Source organism: Ornithorhynchus anatinus, chromosome 8 (genome assembly GCF_004115215.2).
Source record: "Ornithorhynchus anatinus isolate Pmale09 chromosome 8, mOrnAna1.pri.v4, whole genome shotgun sequence".
Taxonomy (NCBI): domain Eukaryota; kingdom Metazoa; phylum Chordata; class Mammalia; order Monotremata; family Ornithorhynchidae; genus Ornithorhynchus; species Ornithorhynchus anatinus.
Window position 1 is genome coordinate 38,229,227 of NC_041735.1, and position 17,838 is coordinate 38,247,064.

Here is a 17,838-nt window from a genome sequence, read left to right on the forward strand (position 1 = left end):
TTTACTGGGGCAGAGGCATCTGGTGAGAACTGAGTTATATCATCTAAATAATTTCAGAAAGTGGGGGGAGACAGGAAATTTCAGATAGAAGAGAAACAAAAGGGGAAGAGAAAGGAAGGCAGAGGGAAAAAATAAAACTTTCTTATTTCATGAGCCCAATAGTCAATATGTCATTCTCCTATTTTTTAATCCCCTTTCCCTGCTGCATCCCTAAAGGCCTCGCAAGTTATGATTAGTTTTGATTATAGCTAGTCTGAAAATAAAACATGCGTGAGTTTTCACTCCGGCTCCATCCCGGGGAAACCACTAAACCGCTCTGTGCCCTAGATTCACCATGAACAAACACAGACCAATCTCCCAAGTAACACATTTCTGGTCAGAAAAAAAAAAACTGACGTAAAATAATAAGAACCTCTACAATAATTTTAGATGTAGCTTTCCTGCTTCCTGGTAACATCGGACAACATATGGGAGCTGTGGACACTTAGGGTGGGGTAGCAAAGAAGCAGAGACAGGGAGGGACTCACTGTCAGGCAAACCCACGCCCAACAAACAGCCAATTAAATCCAATTAGGTGGAGAGGGAACTTTTCAATCCCCCACAGGTGACAAATCACCCGCCAAGCTGCCTGTGCGTCTCTGAACTGTCTACTTCTGTTATAAGATTTTGAAATGAAGAAATGCAAGACCTCATGGCTGTTTTGAGTAGCAGTAAACTTTCTGGTCAGAGGAAGCACCACTGGGTTCATTTTAACTCTGGAGGCCTGAAATAGATACTGTTCTCTTACTCAGTAAATAACTTACTCCTTTCTCACAGGTTAGATGGGATCAAGCTCTGATAGCAAAGAAGACAGACTAGTATAAAGAAGGCAAACTCCAACTAAGGCCTGATTAATGCCTAAGCATAAGGGAGCTGGGAAAAATGTAGCTCTTTGAGGGTGGAGACTGTGGTTTCTACTTCTAATGTGTTTCCGGAACACCCAGACTAATGCTTTCACATGGTAGGTACTCAGTGAATACTGATTATGGGAATTGATATTTTCTCCCCTAACTCTTCCACAAAATCATACTCTGAATGCTCTGCTGCCACCTCAAACTCAATATGTCAAACAACTCACCTTCCCTCCCAAATCCTCAGTCACTTAATTTTCTAACCCCAGTTTATCTCCATCCTCCTTCTTGCCTGAAACCTGCAACATTGGCTTTTTTTTTTAACTTCTTCCTTTCTTTTGACCCCCAAACTTTAGTCAGTTGCTAAATCTTGTCACCTCCGCTCCCTTCACATTTCCAGGATCTACCTCTTCCTAGAGAAGTAGCGTGGCTCAGTGGCAAGACTCCGGCTTGGGAGTCAGAGGTCGTGGGTTCTAATCCCAACTCTGCCACTCGTCAGCTGTGTGACTTGGGGAAAATCACTTCACTGGGCCTCAGTTACCTCATCTGGAAAATGGGGATCAAGAATTGTGAGCCCCACGTGGAACAACCTCTTACCCTTGTATCTCTTCCTGCACTTAGAAGAGTGCTTGGCACATAGTAAGATCTTAACAAATACCAACATTATTATTATTATTTTATTTAAACGACCACCATCTTGGTCCAGGCATTTGTCATATCCCAACCTGACTACTACTCACTAGTCTCCCTGTCTCTCCACACGCTAATCCATACCTCAATTCTGCTGTCCAGAGCAGTTTTGTAAAATGTTGTTTTGCACATATTTGCCCTCCTTTCAAAATCCTTCAATGGTACCCAACCCCCTCCACACCAAGCAGACATTCCTGACCACTGTCTTTTAGGCATTCAATCAGCTCTCCTCCCTATTTACCCTCTCTCTTCTCTCTCAACACCTCAGCTCACACTCTTCATTCCTCTCAAGCTTAACCTACTCACTTTCTTTATTTTTCTCCCTCCCGCCACCATTCCTTCTCCTTCTAGGAACTCCCTTCCCCTTCAAATCTTCCAGACCGTGGCTCTCCCCATCTTCAAAGTCCTTCTGAAATAATATTTCCACCAGGAGACCTTCCCTGATTAATTTTTCTTCTCTCTAGGTCATGTCCCCACAACTACCACCTCATCACTGCAGCACCACTACACACTTACGCATTCACATGCTACCAAAGCAATTCTGTACATCTGAATTTATCCTACTACTTAAGTACCCACTCATCTCTATATAGCTCCACTTTTCCTTCATCCTTCAACCTGTAGATTATTCTAGTATTTGCCTCCCAGATTGTATACGGCTAGAAGACTTAGAACTATGCTTTGCACACAATAGGTGCACACTAAATGCTATTAATTGACTTTTTCCTCTAACTTCCTAATTTATCAATTTACAGAGCAGACTGTTTTACTGGCCCCAAATGTCTTCTTAATGCAACAAGTCTAAATACCAAAAGGTGAGTTTTCCTTGCCATTAGATTACATGCTGAAAGTCCCTGTTTTTTCAGCATAATCCCAGGATTTAAAAAAAAAATGATCACGCTTTCTACTTATGTTCAACTTTAGAGCCAGAAGACAGACAATAATGAATGCATCAGTGAGTGACTGTTGCCAGAAAACATAATAATAATAATGGCATTTGTTTGGTATTTGCTTACTATGTACCAAACACTTTTTTAAGCACTGGGGCAGATACAAGGTAATCAGGTTGTCCTACCTGGGGCTCAAAGACTTAATCCCCATTTTACAAATGAGGTAAACTGAGGCACAGAGAAGTTAAGTGACTTGCCCAAAGCCACAAGGCTGATAAGTGGCAGAGCCGAAATCAGAACCCTTGACCGCAGATTTCCAAGCGCGTGCTCTTTCCACTAAACCACACTGCAGTTTTTTTAAGGTACTTATTAAGTGTTTACTATGTACCAGGCACTGGACTAAGCGCTGGGTTAGCTACAAGCTAGTCAAGTTGGATCCCGGTTCTGCCACTTGGCAACTGTGTGACTGTGGGCAAGTCACTTAACTTCTCTGTGCCTCAATTACCTCATCTGTAAAATGGGGATTAAGACTGTGAGCCTCATGTGGGACAACCTGATTACACTGTATCTACCCCAGCGCTTAGAACAGTGCTCTGTGCATAATAAGTGCTTAACAAATACCAACATTATTATTATTATTACATAATCCATGCCCCATACAGGGCTCACAGTCTTATTCCCCATTTTATAGATAAGGTAACTAAGGAACAGAAAAATAAAGTGATTTGCCCAAGGTCACGTAGCAGACATGTGGAGAAGTCGGGATTAGAACCCAGGTGCTTCTGACTGCCAAGCTGGCGCTCTATCCTGTAGGACACACTGCTTCTCTAAACCTGACTAATAAATTTAAATTCTGAAGAGAGCAATAATTGATTGATTGATCTAATAAACACATTTCCATCTCTCTAAGGGAGACCCTATAACAGCGTCTAGAGAGCAATGACCATGTCTTTTTGTCCATATCTGCAGTAGAGGTAAACAATATTGAGGTTAGTCCAAGAAATTTTAGACGTGAATCTGAATTCCCTTTGCCCAAGAAATTTATGCAGCAACCTACTGGGGTTAAAGCAAGAACCCAATAAATACCATCAATTGATTGACTAGTCACCATAGTGTTTCACTCATTTCTGTCTTCTGAGTGATTCTGGTTAGGAACTTCGTTGAAAATACTTTTCACTTTCTACCGGTCTAGAATTCAGCTAATTAAAAGCCCACCCAGAAACCTGTGGTCTAAATCACACAGAGAGCCTTCTTGCCACAAACCCAAATTCTTTCATTTCTCTCAAATCTTCAACATGATTCCTTTTAGGTCCCGCTCAGATGATTGCTAATTTGCTTTAATTTAGCTAACTCCAATCTTATGATAATTTTTTGGTTCACTTTTGAAACATGCTTTATTTTGGAGGGAAGTAGGACCAAATCTGCAAATACAACTTTATAGGACACACAGTCCAATTCCACCTGCACCTGGGCAGATGACCCTGGGAAAGGAGTGGCCGATATACCCAAACTTACCAAATTTTCACATCCAAACACTGACAGAACCACAAAACACATGCCAAGTCAAGTCAAATGGTGCGTTGGCAGAGACTCGCATTAGTTTGGTCAGTTTTGGGGGATCTTATATGAGGAGAAAGAAGTGGGATTATCTCCTTCCCCTACCAAATAAGAACGCAGTCCTGAAAGAGGCTACTTTGCTCAGGCATAGCCCAGGGATGAAGTCTCTGAGGAGGGTATATCGTCCAGCTTCCAACAATTCCGTCTAAGCTAATGAAACTGTTTCCAGGCAGTCAGTCATCATATTTATCGAGCACTTACTGCATGGAGAGCCCTGTACTAAATGCTTAGGAGAGTACAAGATAATAATAAACAGACATTCCCTGACCACAATGAGCTTACAGGCTTGAGGGGGAGATAGACATTAATATAAATAAATTACAGATATGTACATAAGTTCTGTGGGGCTGGGAGGGCAGATGAATGAAGGGAGCAAGTCATGGCGAGGCAGAAATGAGTGCGGGAGAAGAGGAAAGGAGGGCTTGGTCAGGGAAGGCCTCTTGGATGAGATGTGCCTTCATTAAGGCTTTGAAGTAACTGTCTGTCAAACATGAAGGGGGAGGGCGTTCCAGGCCAGGGACAGGATGGGGGCCAGAGGTCGGCGGCAAGATAGATGAGATCGAGGTATAGTGACAGGGTTAGCATAGGAGGAGCGAAGTGTGTGGGCTGGGTTATAGAAGAAAAGTAGAGAGGTGAGGTAGGAGGGGGCGAGGTGAATCCTTCCTTTCCCTTGGGATTCTTCTCTAGCAGGGTAAAAAAGCTACCCTTTGTCATTGAAATGACCAGGGACAAGTGTTTTTTCCACATTCAAAGGAGAAGGATTCAGATGATTGATCAACAAAGGAGACCTGTAGGGTATTAGGTGCCTGACGCAGCGGGAAAGTGGGGTATACGAAAATGACAGATGTACCGACTCGGAATCCTTAGAATCAGGTATTTAAATTGAAAACAACCTTCTACGCTTCTTATCCCTTCAGATATAACTACAGAGGTGGGTATTAGGTACAACCCAGAGTGATAAATGTGATATCTGTAAAGTACTTACTATTTAACATTACTTACTACCGTATTGAGCGCTAAGGTAGATGCAAGATAATCAAGTCCGAGACAGAAGTCCCTCTTCCACACAGGGCTCACAGTGTCAGCAGGAGGGAGAACAGGCATTTAATCCCCCATTTTCCAGATGTGGAAATTGAGGCACAGAGAAATTTAGTGACTCGCCCCAGGTCACACAGGAAGCAAGCGGCTGAACTAGGATTAGAATCAAGGTCTCCTGGCTCACCAGCTTGTGCTCTTTCCCCTAATGCTGATAGCTACCTGATATTTATAATGATAATAATAATAATTATGGTATTTGTTACGTGCTTTTTATGTGCCAAGCACTGTTCTAAGCACTGGGGTGGATACAGGGTAATCAGGTGGCGCTCACACTTTTAATCTTCATTTTACAGATGAGGGAACTGAGGCACAGAGAAGCTAAGAGACTTGCCTAAGGTCACACTGCAGACAAGTGGCGGAGCCGCGATCAGAACCCACGTACTCTGATTCCCAAGCCCGTGCTCTTGCCACTAAGCCACGCTGCTTCTCTAAAGGCTTTTCTCTAAGGAGCTCAACACACCTGACCTTCTCAACAGCCCTAACTGGGAAAGTCCAAAATTGAGGCTATCTGTTCAGCTCAGAGTCAATTTTGGTGTTCGTTCTCCTTAATCCAGTTCCCACAAAATCTTCTGGGACTGCATTTCAAGATATCCTGAGACAACTTGAGTCAAATATGAGGGACGCCATTGAGATGCGGTGTTATAACACTTGTTAGGGAGGGAGACGGATGCAGCGTGGCTCAGTGGAAAGAGCCAGGGCTTGGGAGTCAGAGGTCTTGCGTTCGAATTCCGGCTCTACCACTTGTCAGCTGTGTGTGGGCAAGTCACTTAACTTCTCTGTGCCTCAGTTACCTCATCTGTAAAATGGGGATTAACTGTGAGCCTCACGTGGGAAAACCTGATGATCCTGTATCTACCCCAGCGCTTAGAACAGTGCTCTGCAAATAGTAAGGGCTTAACAAATACCAACATTATTATTGTTATTATGTAACAGAATCCCAGAGTAGGAAGGGACTTCATGAAGTAGTAGAGAAGAAGCATGGCATAGTGGATAGAGCACAGGTCCGGGAGTCAAAAGGACCTTTTTTTGTATTTGTTAAGCGCTTACTATGTGCAGAGCACTGTTCTAAGCGCTGGGGTAGATACAGGGTAATCAGGTTGTCCCACGTGAGGCTCACAGTCTTAATCCCCATTTTACAGATGAGGGAACTGAGGCACAGAGAAGTGAAGTGACTTGCCCACAGTCACACAGCTGACAGGTGGCAGAGCTGGGATTCGAACCCATGAACTCTGACTCCCAAGCCCGGACTCTTTCCACTGAACCACGCTGCTTCTCCTATGTTCTAATCCCGGCTCTGCTACTTGTCTGCTGCGTGACCTTGGGCAAATCCCTTAACTTGTCTGCACCTCAGTTTCCTCCTCTGGAAAATGGGGATTAAGACTCTAAGCCCCATTTGGGACACTGACTGTGTCTAACCAGATTAGTTTATATCTAGCCCATCAGTTAGTACAGTGACTGACACATAGTAAGTGCTTAAAAAATGCCATTAAAAAAAACAGAAGTCGTCTATCCCTTGGTTTTCATACCTAAACCACTAAGAAGAACCATTTACCCTTTCTCTGAAAAATCTCCAAATCACAAGATGCCACTGAGAACTCTGACAATGAGATAAACACAAAAGTAATTTACTGCCTGCCTCAGGCTCATAGGTAAACTTCTCTTTTCAAAAGCAGAAGGGCTGATGGCTTCTACTGAGAAGAGTGACCAGAAAAAAACCAAAAAACTCTGCATCCTGTGTGAACTTAATACTTGCAGATTGACTCTTGCAATTCCCCTTCTCCAGACAGTGGCCAAAGTTGACCATACCCTGCATTTAGGGAAGAGCTATACCCGCCAACCTGTTGTAATTTAATCTAAAAATTAGTGTGTGATCGTTATCCCAATTCCTGCCAAATCCAGTCAAGCAGCATGACAGAAAAAAAAAAAAGGTGCCATCCCCTATCCACCCTCTTAGGCCTAAAGGGAGGAACTTAGAACTATCTTCTTTGCAGTCCCTCACCTAGGATAAATAATCATTCATCACAGGTTCCTAGTTCAAAAAAATGCTGATTTCATTTACTGTACACATTCATTCCTGGGGAAGGGTAAAATAGCAAACTTTTGCAGGCTGAGAAATTTTAAAAGTATATATCTATCTTGTCTTTTTTTATACCAATTCCCTGGCCTTCTTAAACCCCGCCAGTTTTCTCCAGTAACATTCTGGGTTGCTAAATGGTGGGCTGGCATTCCATCATACTTGCAAGTATGAAATAGATGCTAACCACCAAAAAGACTGTCCAGTGTTTTATGATTAGAGTGTTGTTAAAAGGCAGGAGGCCAAAGAAGAATGGTATCGGTGTGTGTTGGAGGCCTGAATACAGTGCAAGTCATGATTTCACTTTACACTTCAGAACTCAACCCTAGTGAAAGGCAAAGGGGCGGCTGTTTTTGACAGACTAATTTAGTACCCCTTGAATTTGCGGAGAGTGGACAAGAATCTCTGTATCGTCTTACCTATCCTTCACTTCAGCCAAATGATATCTGTCCCATCTCTGCCAGGTGATTCTGAAGTTCTTTCCAAGTCCGTACTTCCTTAGTTTTTTTTCTAAAAATTGAGCAGCCTGATAAAGCTTACTTCTTCCCCTCCCCGATTTTCCCCCAAATCCGAAACGAAAACAACTGGCCCGCCGCACTTCAGTGACAGTTGAAGACTAGGACGACGGGTTCCCTAGGATGTTGGCCCGGAGGCCAATGACAGCCAGAAGCCTGCAAAGAAAACGAGGCCACCGGGAGCCTGGCTCCCTCTCTCTGTGACCAGCCCAATCCTCAGGGGCCGAATGATAGCCTGGGAAGGTCGGGCAACACCTAGTTCACCACCGTCACGGCCCTGATGCTCCTGAGTCAGAATTGGACCTTGCTTTTCTAAAGGTGAAGTGTTTCCCCAGCAGGATGGCTGACAGTCACAGGCCTTAAAATAGAGCACTGCCAACAGTGGTGTGGATGGGGAAAATGCAATTAATCAATATTATTTATTGAGCACCTGCTGTATACAGAGTACTCCACTAACTGCTCGGGAGAGCGCAACAGAGAGGAAACACGAAGGGAACAGTGCGGCCTATTTCTGCTTCCACCACTTACCTGCTGTGTAACCTTGGGCCAGTCATTTAAGTTATCTTTACCTCAGTTTCCTCATCAGTAAAACAGAGAATTCAAAATCTGCTCTCCCTTCCATTTAGAACCTTAGAATTTAGAAGAGTGCCTACCACGCACTTAATACCATAATACCAGAATTATTCATTATTATTATTATTCCTATCCTCAAGTCATTTATGATCCAGTAGGGAAAAGAGATAGTAAAATGATTTGCAGATAGGAGGAGACAGGAAAAAGGGATATGTACATGAGGTGGTGCATAAATAAGTACTTAACATATGTTCAGGAGGTTGTGAGTTCACAAGTGCTGAGGTAGGGCAGAAGGGCCGAAGTGTCAGTTGACGGGATATCAACTAGAGAGATTGTAAATGAGCTGGAGAAGCCTTCCAGGAGGAGATGTGATTTCAGAAGGGATCTGAAGATGGGGAGAGCTGTAGAATGTGAAGCGGAAGGGAGTTCCAGGCAGGGAAGAGGAAGGGAGCAAGAGTTCAGCAGTGGGAGAGATGAGATTGAGTAAGTTATCTGGAGAGGAACTGAGAGCATGAGCTGAGGTGTTGTGAAAGAAGAGAGTGGATTGTGCGAGAGAGAGCAAAAGAAGAGAGAATAACAGAGAGAGACAGCATATAAATTGAGTGCCTTAAAGCCTTTGCTACGGTTGGGCGGGTCAGTAGACAAAAAGGGGATTCTGAACGTGTCAGTGAATGTTTACTTCTGTACATGTTTGACTTTAGCATATATTTATCTTTATATATGAGCTAGCTGAGTAAACTTTTGAACAAATCTATTGAAATCAATGATATTTATTGAAGACTTATTTCGTGCTGAGCACCGTGCTCAGTGCTTAGGAGGGTACAACGCGACAGGGTTGATCGACACGATCCTTAGGCACAAGAAGCTTTCAGTGAATAGAGGGGGAGACGGTCATTCACAGGAAGTAGAGATGTACAAGAGCGCTGTGGGGCTGTGCATGGAGTGAATATCCAGTGCTTAAGGGATGCAATTTGAAGTGCAGAGGTGAATATGGGAAATGATGGCTCACTTTTGAAGAAAGTGTGACTTTAGTAGAACTCTGAAGATGGGGAGAATGCCAAAGAGAGGAAGTTCCAAGCCAGAGGGAGGACACACACAAGGGTTCGCTGGTGATAAAGATGAGACTGTGGAACAGTGAGGAGGTTGACATTAGAGGAGCAGATGGTGCAGAGTGGGTTGTCCTATATCCCTGAGGTAAAATAGGACAGGGAGAGCTGATTGGCTGCCTCAAGTTGATGGTAAGGAGTTACTGTTTGATGTGGAGGTAAATGGAGGTTTTTGAAGAGTGGGGAGATGTAGACTGTATTTTAGAAAAATGGGCCGCAGAGTGAGATATGGACAGGAGTGGGGAAGAGACAGGAGGCAAGGAGCTCAGCAAGATGGCTGGTAAACGCTTGGACCATCATCCTGGCAGCAGTGTGGAGAGGAAAAGCAGATCCTAGAGTGGTTGTGAAGGTAGAACTGACAGGATCTGGTGACATTTTGATAATGTGGGTTGAATGAGAGAGATGAATCAAGGATATTGCCAAGGTTACAGGTGAAACAAGTGAAACAAGGAGGATGTTGTCTACAGTGTGGGAAACTCAGGGGGAGGACAGGGTTTGAGTGGGAAGATGAGGAGTCCTGTTTTGGACATATTAAGCTTGAGGTGTGAGCAAGACATCCAAGTAGAGATGTCTTGAAATCAGGAGGAAATGTGTGACTGCTGAGAAGGAGAGATCAGGGCCAGATATACAGATTTGGGAATCGCTTGCAAGTACTTAAATCAACTTTATCCCTCCTATTTACTCTGAGAATCAAGTGTTTATTTAAGGGAGCTGTTTTCCACTATTCAGCAAGTATTCTGACTTCTCATCTTTGTGCTGCTTACTTCTCATATAACCCTTTTCGGGGATTCCTGGCAAAAGTTGCATTTCCTCTGGCTACTGGTGTTTCTTCCAGATACATAATTTTAAAAAATTCTAATGCTTAATTGAAGGGGAGGTTGGCAGAATAATGACTTGTCCAAGTTGCAGGTTGCTCTACGTTAAACGATATTTTCCGGTACTAACAGGGAGTCCCATAGTTAGTTCATCATTCTAGTAAGGATGGTTTCTGCTTCCCACTTTGTAGAAGAGGCTCATCATAGATACAGATCGATAACTCTACTGCAGTGTACTCTCCCAAGTGTTTAGTACTGTGCTCTGCACACGACAGCGCTCAGTAAATACCACTGTTGTATTTACAGAAGACCATTTTGGGTTCATTTTGCACCCAACCATAAACCAACAGGGCAGTCACAATGTAGTAACACTCCCAGGGAAAGGCATGGGAACACTGAATGGATATAAATGCAAAAATTTGGTCAAAAGAAGCATTAAGTCTTTGGGAACAAGAATTTTTACTGAGGAAAAAAAAATAATTCTAAGCACGAGCCTCTCTTGAATTCATACAAGCCAGTTATAGAGGGTCGCTTACTGGGGAGGGACTGGGACACAACTCCACTTCGAGATAACAGGAGAAACTGGATATCGGGGGCAAAGTTCACCGCTAAGGCCCTGAACCATCACAGAAAATCAAAGAGACTGTATCTCACAAGATGAGCATGTTTGGGAAGATTTATTATCCCTCTGAAGGTACGATTTAGGCCACAGTGCTGACCAAACTCTTAAACACCAACCCAATGTTAGCACTTTCATATCTGTGCAAACCACGCCCAGGACTAGTCTGATCTCTTTTTTAATGGTATTTGTTAAGTGCTTACTATGTTCTAGGCACTGTTCTAAGCGCTAGGATAGATACAAGGTAATCAGGTTGGTCACAGTCCCTATCCCACATGGGGTTTCCAGTCTTAATCCCCATTTTACCAATGAGGCAACTGAGGCACAGAAAAGTTAAGTGACTTGCCCAAGGTCACAAGGCAGACAAGTGGCAGAGCAAGAATCAGAACCCAGGTCCATCTGGCTCCCAGGCCTGTGCTCTATCCACTAGGTCACGCTGCTTCCGAGCAGCAGGTGAGCTCTAAGCTCACCCCCAATATGAGCACGTTTGCTTGACAGACACAGAGGAAGCTTTTCCACCACCCTGTTCCTGGCCTCCCAGTCCATTATTTACCCTGAACTTGGGATTGCCCCAACTCCGGGCAAGCTGGTATCACCCCCAAAAATTGGCCTTTTAGGCCAATCGTAAGGAAGATTCACGGAGGGTCTTCGTGATCCTAATGCAGTGTCTGCCGAGTTGCCAAGTTCCCGATCGTTTCCTTGAAAACCAGCTTGCTTACTATTTATGTTAAAGAAATGGGCAGCATCAGCTAATTGTAAATTTCAGTCTACACGGTATACCTTTCCAGTTGGATCTGTAGATTCAGGCTGTTCAACGAAGAGCCCCCGGCCACTGACCCAAGATTCCACAAAAGCGCGTATTAAATATTTGCCAACTTGCTTGTGGTGGTCACATTTCAGACACAAAGCTAGGTAGTAATTATGATTAAAATGGGCTGTGATTAATGGCTGCAGAAAGATGGCAGAGATACCTTGAGGCATACTGCAATAGCCAGAATTGCTTGGACACTTATGAAGCCTAGTGTAAAGCTCTGGGATCTCCATCTGATTTTACAGATACTCTCAGGAAAACAGCCTCACCAGTGACCCGTCTCCCTTTCTCCCGCTACCGTTGGCATTTCCAAGATACACAAAAGAATTCCCATAAGCACCTTAACCATGTCATTCTGGGCCAGACCAGTGGTCCGCCCAGCCCTCTACTCTGTCCCTGTCAGTACCACCAAATGATCTTTGGAGAAACAGAGTGATGATTGCCCGCCTTCCTCGTGTTTATGGCTACTCTGTCAAAAGTATCCTATCATCTATGAATCTGTCGGATGGAAAAATGAAGTACCTAAACCTCTCCTGAACGTCTTAACATCCCTAACTCCATGGAGGCCTCCCCAGGTGTTATTTCCCAGCGAGGAATAATGGAAAAACCTTCAGGCTGGTGCCCTCAATTCTGTATTCTGCAGACAGAAGGCTCCAGGAAATAAAAATGGGATGATTGCTCAGATAACTCGAGCAATGTGTACTCACTGTTCCATCATGCTCTGGTCCAGTGAGTCAGTTTCAGTGGGGGTTTCAGGCAGATGGTAGCCAGAATCTTGCACCTGACACAATTCCTCATCTGTGATAATATCAAACACAGCATCGTCTGGAGGTTTGAAGTCAGCATTTGTAACTGCATCACAGAAGAGATCAAAAGGCAAATTACAGTCAGCATGAGGGGGCCTATGACGAGATGCGGCATAGAGGCCTGTGACAGAAGACAGAAGCTGACAGAAGACAGGACCGCACACTAATTCTCAGTTTGACTCAGGGTCACGTAATACAAGAGTCAAGAAGACGTGTACCGGTTTCATAATTAAAGGTCCTTGGGTGCTTTGCATGATAAACTTCAAGACGTAGACAGCTTCCCAAATCTGACTGCTTGTAGATGCTTGCATTTTAAATGAAGTCCTATAGTCTGGAAATTCTTTCAAAGAAACCAAAAACCAAAGCAACTTTCCCTTAAAAGAACCCTAAAAAGTAACAAGTTAATGTAAAGGGTCTGCAAAATCAAAGATACCAATGTTAACCTCTGAGCTGATGCCAACACCAACTCTTTGAAAGAGGGTTTCCAGTTTACCCACATATGCTGCAACCCAAAACCTTTGGCCTCTTTTGGCCTTCTTTAGAGATTAACAAAAATAAACCTCTGCATGTGGGACTAACCCCGATGTCGTCAGCTGACCTGCAGAAACAAACTGTGAAAATGATATCGCAGTTAGTAACCCATAGGAATCAGCGGAAATCAGCTTGGGTCCACAGGCTCATGGTCTGGAAGAAACTAAGTCTGGCCTTAAAAAAAAAAACACAAAAAAAACAGGCGGTAGGAAATAAATATGAAAAAAGCTTGGGGAAAATGTTTATGCCTGCCATGTGGATTAAAGTGCATGCTACAAGGCATCATGTCTTTCAATTTGGTTATGACCTTGCATGTTTTAGTTCACAGTTTGCATGCAAATGATACTGTACTAGCCCCTGTGGCTAATCAGGCTAAAAAAATCATTCCCGCTATCAAGGTGTAAATAACCAAATAGACAAACACAGGTCAGATGCAGAGCAGATTTTTTTCAAGGAAGTTAGAGAGTGGTTTATCCACTTCAAAAGATGAGAAAGATTTTATAAGTTCTTTCATTTTAGGGGCATTTTCCCTTTCACCGTAGGACGGTTCGATTTTGTCTCTTCATGGATAATGTCTGCTCACCGCACAGTCTATTAAATAACAAAGGACTTGTTTGCTGATGAGGTGGGCTCCTCTCCATTCCCCTTTTGGCTCCGCCAGCTCTTTCTCTCAAATTTTCTCTCTAAAATGTATATAATCCTATCAGATATTGTGCAGGCAGGCAGAGATGAATGTAGGCATCGGTTTCATGCTTTAATAAATAATTCACCAGTCTGCTTGGGGTCAATTTTGTCATCTTCTAGAAGTGAAGCAGGCCAGGACGTGACCAAGTTTCTACGAGAGGGTGTTTTTGCATGACCTGCCTCTGGGTTCCGGGCCAAGTATGCTTCCTCTGTGCTTCTCCAGTGCACTTGCTTCTCTAGTGCTCTCACCAGTCCTATTCAGCTCTGTGACACTATGTGTTAGACAGTAGGAAACCGAACAACTTCCTCCCCTGCTAGACCTCACTAGCTCTTCTGCAACCCGGAATCTCTGCCTAAAATGTTTGGGCTACACTCACTCCGGGAGGACAGATCCGGGTCTCCCGTGAGAAGACACGCAGTACATTCAAGCAAGGTTTCGAAAATGAATGCAAAGTAGCTCCAACTGAAGAACTAAAGAGGCTTAGTGCCAAGCACTGATTAACCAGACAGTGGTCGAAGGACAAAGCGTGGAGAGATGGAGAGTGGTATACTGGAGGATGAAGAGGCGGGGGGAAGAGTCTGACCTGTTACTCCAGGGGTCTGATCCCCTGGAGTCTGGGGTATCGCAGAAGGGACCTCTTCCTGGGTGCTCAGACTAGATCCATCGGGGGATCCGGTGCCTTCGGTGAGCTTCTTGAAGCAGGCCCGGCAGCAGCGTTCCTTCTTGCCGCTGTGTTTGGTCATGACATAATTGTTACAGCAGTAATAGCAGAAAATACGGCCACAGATCCTGATGATGAAAAGCATTCAAGGAATGATAACGGGCCCGAATCCTGTCCCAGACTTGAGGCTACAGCAATGCAAACTCAGGATCCAAGGAGAGGCTCCTCCCTGATTCTCTCAAGGCAGTAGTTGTTTGTACTGATCCTCCTCGCACCTCTTCCTTGTGGTTCTTTAAACCGTGCTAAAAAGCTCTCAGACAGAGGCAACAGCCACCACCCTAATGGCAGAATCATGGGGAGTGCAGGCCCCACGGCCAGATTCAGTCTCCAGATTCTACTGCGTCTGGTTTGGATATTCTTAAGCCCTTTCTATGCGTCAAGTACCGTGCTAAACACGCCACACAAGATAATCAGTTCAGATGTGGTCTTCTTCTAGAACACTGCACGCATTCAACCCTTGATTGATCACTTGCATGACCACCATCCTTAACGACTACACCTCTTAATCACCTCCTGTCTAGCTTACTGGAGCAGGCTCCTTAATGGTCTCCAGAACTCAAACTTCTTCTCCCCGCTTCAATCTCTAGACTGTAGGCTCGCTGCGGGGAGGGAACGTGTCTACCAACTCTGTTGTCCTATACGGTCCAATGCTCTACACAGACTACGCGCTCAATAAATACCACTGACGATGAGCTAATCTAGATTCGCTATTTAGACATATGTCTCCCATCCTCAAAACCCTCCAATGGCTATCCATTTCTCTTCACAAAGCAAAGCTTCTAAATATTTGCCTGCAGGTTCTCTCACAGGTGACACCCTCTTACCAGTTACCCACTCTCTTCTCTTGCTACGACCCAGTTCACACCCTTCATTCCTCTCACGCTAACCTTTTAACAATACCTGGCTCAGGTCTCTCCCATGAACAGCCCATCGTGTAACCTTTCCCCCTGCCTGGAACTCCCTCACCTAAAAAGCCACTCCTCCAAGAAGTACGCCCTGATTGATCCCTTCGCCTTCCTGATAACACCAACCCAACATCCACCTTAGCAGCTGCATGTTTTAATTTTCTTTAATTTAAATATCTCCTTTTGTTTTTGTCATCTGTAGCTGTGGCGGGCTCTGACTCTTGCACCTGTTGTATATTTCACCAGCCCTGTCTCCTCCGTTAGACTGTAAACTCTTCATGGCTACCCTTTCGGTTGACTGTTTCCATGTAAACACCGCACCCAACAAGTGCTCAGCAGAGTTGATGAGGCCCACAGGCATCCCAGCAGAGACATCCTGGGTAAAGATGTCACTTAACACCCTTGAACTCTGCTGGGAAAGAGAGGATGGCAGGAAAACATGCTCCCTCTCCTTTTCCTACCCTAAATTCATTGGGATTTACGATGGGCTCTTCTCCCATTAAGGTGAGGGGAGTGGGAAGGACTAGATCAGCAAAATAATGAGCGTTTGCTAGTTTCACTTGAATAGAGTACAGCTGTCCTTCAGACACCAACGACTGCGGGGGGGAAAAGTATGTTTTATTGACACTGGGACATAAGTCTGAGGGTAAGGGCTTATGGGAGACAGCTAGTTGGTGAAAGTAACATTAGGAGAACATGCTGCTGAAGTCTTTCTGGACATTAGGGTTGCCTATTCACGCATACATTGATCTGGGAGACCTGACTTCTAATCCTGGCTCCACCATTTGCCTGCTGTGTGGCCTTGGCAAGTCACTTAAATGCTCTAAGCCTCAGTTTCCCTTTTCTTCATCTAGAAAATGAAAGTGAGACAAGAGCTGGGTCCAACATGATTATCTTGTATCTACATTAGTTTCTGTACCGTGCTTGGAACAGAATAAGTGCTTAAGAACTACAATTATTATTATTTAGAGGGAGGCGATATGAACCACTGCCTTAACCCCAACCTATATCCTGAAAAGCCACATATCCCCATTCTAAAGTACTGAATCCTTATGCTGACTGGAAATGCCCCATGACTTGAATGATATCAAGCGCAGTCAGTTTTCCAAGGGTGTAATACAACTCCCTGCCTGGAACTCCCTCCCACTTCATATATTTTTAAATGGCATTTGTTAAGTTCTTACTATGTGCCAAACACTGTTTCACGTACTGGGGTGGATACAAGTTAATGAGGTCGGACACAGTTCCTGTCCCATTATGGGGCTCACAGTCCAAGTGCAAGTGAGAACAGGTACCGAAACCCCATTTTACAGTTGAGGAAGTTGAGGCACAGATAAGTGACTTTCCCAAGGTCATTCAGCAGACAAGTGGCAGAGCCGGGATTAGAACCCATGCCTTTGAGTCCCAGGACCGGCCACTTTCCATACTGCTGCTTCATAATGGACGGATCGGGGCTCGCCCCATCTTCAAAGCCCTTCTGAGAACAAATCTCCTGCAGGAAACCATTCTCAAGTAATCTCTAAAATTCCCATCTTGTATTCGCCAGTTTCCAGCTCGTCTCTCCCATGCCACCTAAGCACCTGAGTTCCACAGGTTCCATAGCACTTATGTACTTACCTTATATTTTCTATTCCTCTGCTTAAGTAACTTAAGTATCTGTCTACCCCACTGGACTGGAAGCTTCCTGAGGGCAGGGACAGTGCCTTCTAACTCTTTTGTACTCTCCCAAGAACTCCGTACAGTACTCTGCACTGAGCTGGGCACAGAGTTACCGATGACGATGAATAAGCGCCCGTCCACACTGGCCATCAACGGCATCACCCCGCCACTGACCTGCAGTGGTGACGACGCATCATCCAGCTAAACTCCTTCTTACAGTCGAGGCAGTGGTTCACCTCTGTGTCTCCGAGCCATCGTTCCTCCGCACTCAGCTTCTGCTGGAATTCCAACGCATCCGATTTTTGCCAGAGAGCATCTTTATCCCTACGATAAACAATAGAAAAGAAAGGAGAAAAAGAACCACAAAGGCCTTAAAACCAACCCTGCAGCCTGTCCTAGTATGAGGTAAACTACAATGATCACAATTTTATAATAATTGGAAACTCTCTACAAATCAGTTTTTGACATTTTTGCTCTAAGGGAATAATTTAGGAATATCTTGTCTCTGTCTTGCAAACTGCAAAACTTCAATTACCTACCACATTTCCTTTGGTCCAACCCACATTTACCCAATGCCACTTCCTCTCCTGTCTACCTTCTCATCTCGTCCTCCTATTTCCTACAGCAACAAGTTAAGAGAAGCCAAACTGCTAAACACTCTCTCTGCCTGCCACCCCCCCAAACTAGAATCTGATGAAAACTGTCCAAAGAAGGACAGTGTCCAAAGAAGTGAAAGAGAGGCAGAATACATTTGCTATTTTGGCCGATGAATTTTCATTATGCCTCTTGGCAGGGTTCTTAAGTGTTAATTTCTCATTTTCAGGCAGTCTGAG

At 44.4% G+C, this 17,838-nt stretch overlaps 1 protein-coding gene across 4 annotated transcripts in view; it reads right to left on the reverse strand.

Moving 5' to 3' along the window:
- Positions 1-17,838, reverse strand: part of FYCO1 (FYVE and coiled-coil domain autophagy adaptor 1) — a 97,843-nt gene that overhangs the window by 36,274 nt on the left and 43,731 nt on the right. For 2 of the 4 annotated variants that reach the window (XM_007666147.3, XM_007666148.4), the window contains exons 12-14: positions 17,180-17,329; positions 14,304-14,509; positions 12,406-12,550 (exon numbers count right to left, since the gene is read on the reverse strand). In XM_007666147.3, the coding sequence (XP_007664337.2) occupies positions 12,406-12,550; positions 14,304-14,509; positions 17,180-17,329 (501 nt within the window). The remainder of the gene's footprint in view (positions 1-12,405; positions 12,551-14,303; positions 14,510-17,179; positions 17,330-17,838) is intronic. The other 2 variants (XM_007666150.3, XM_007666151.3) reach the window with 2 other exon arrangements.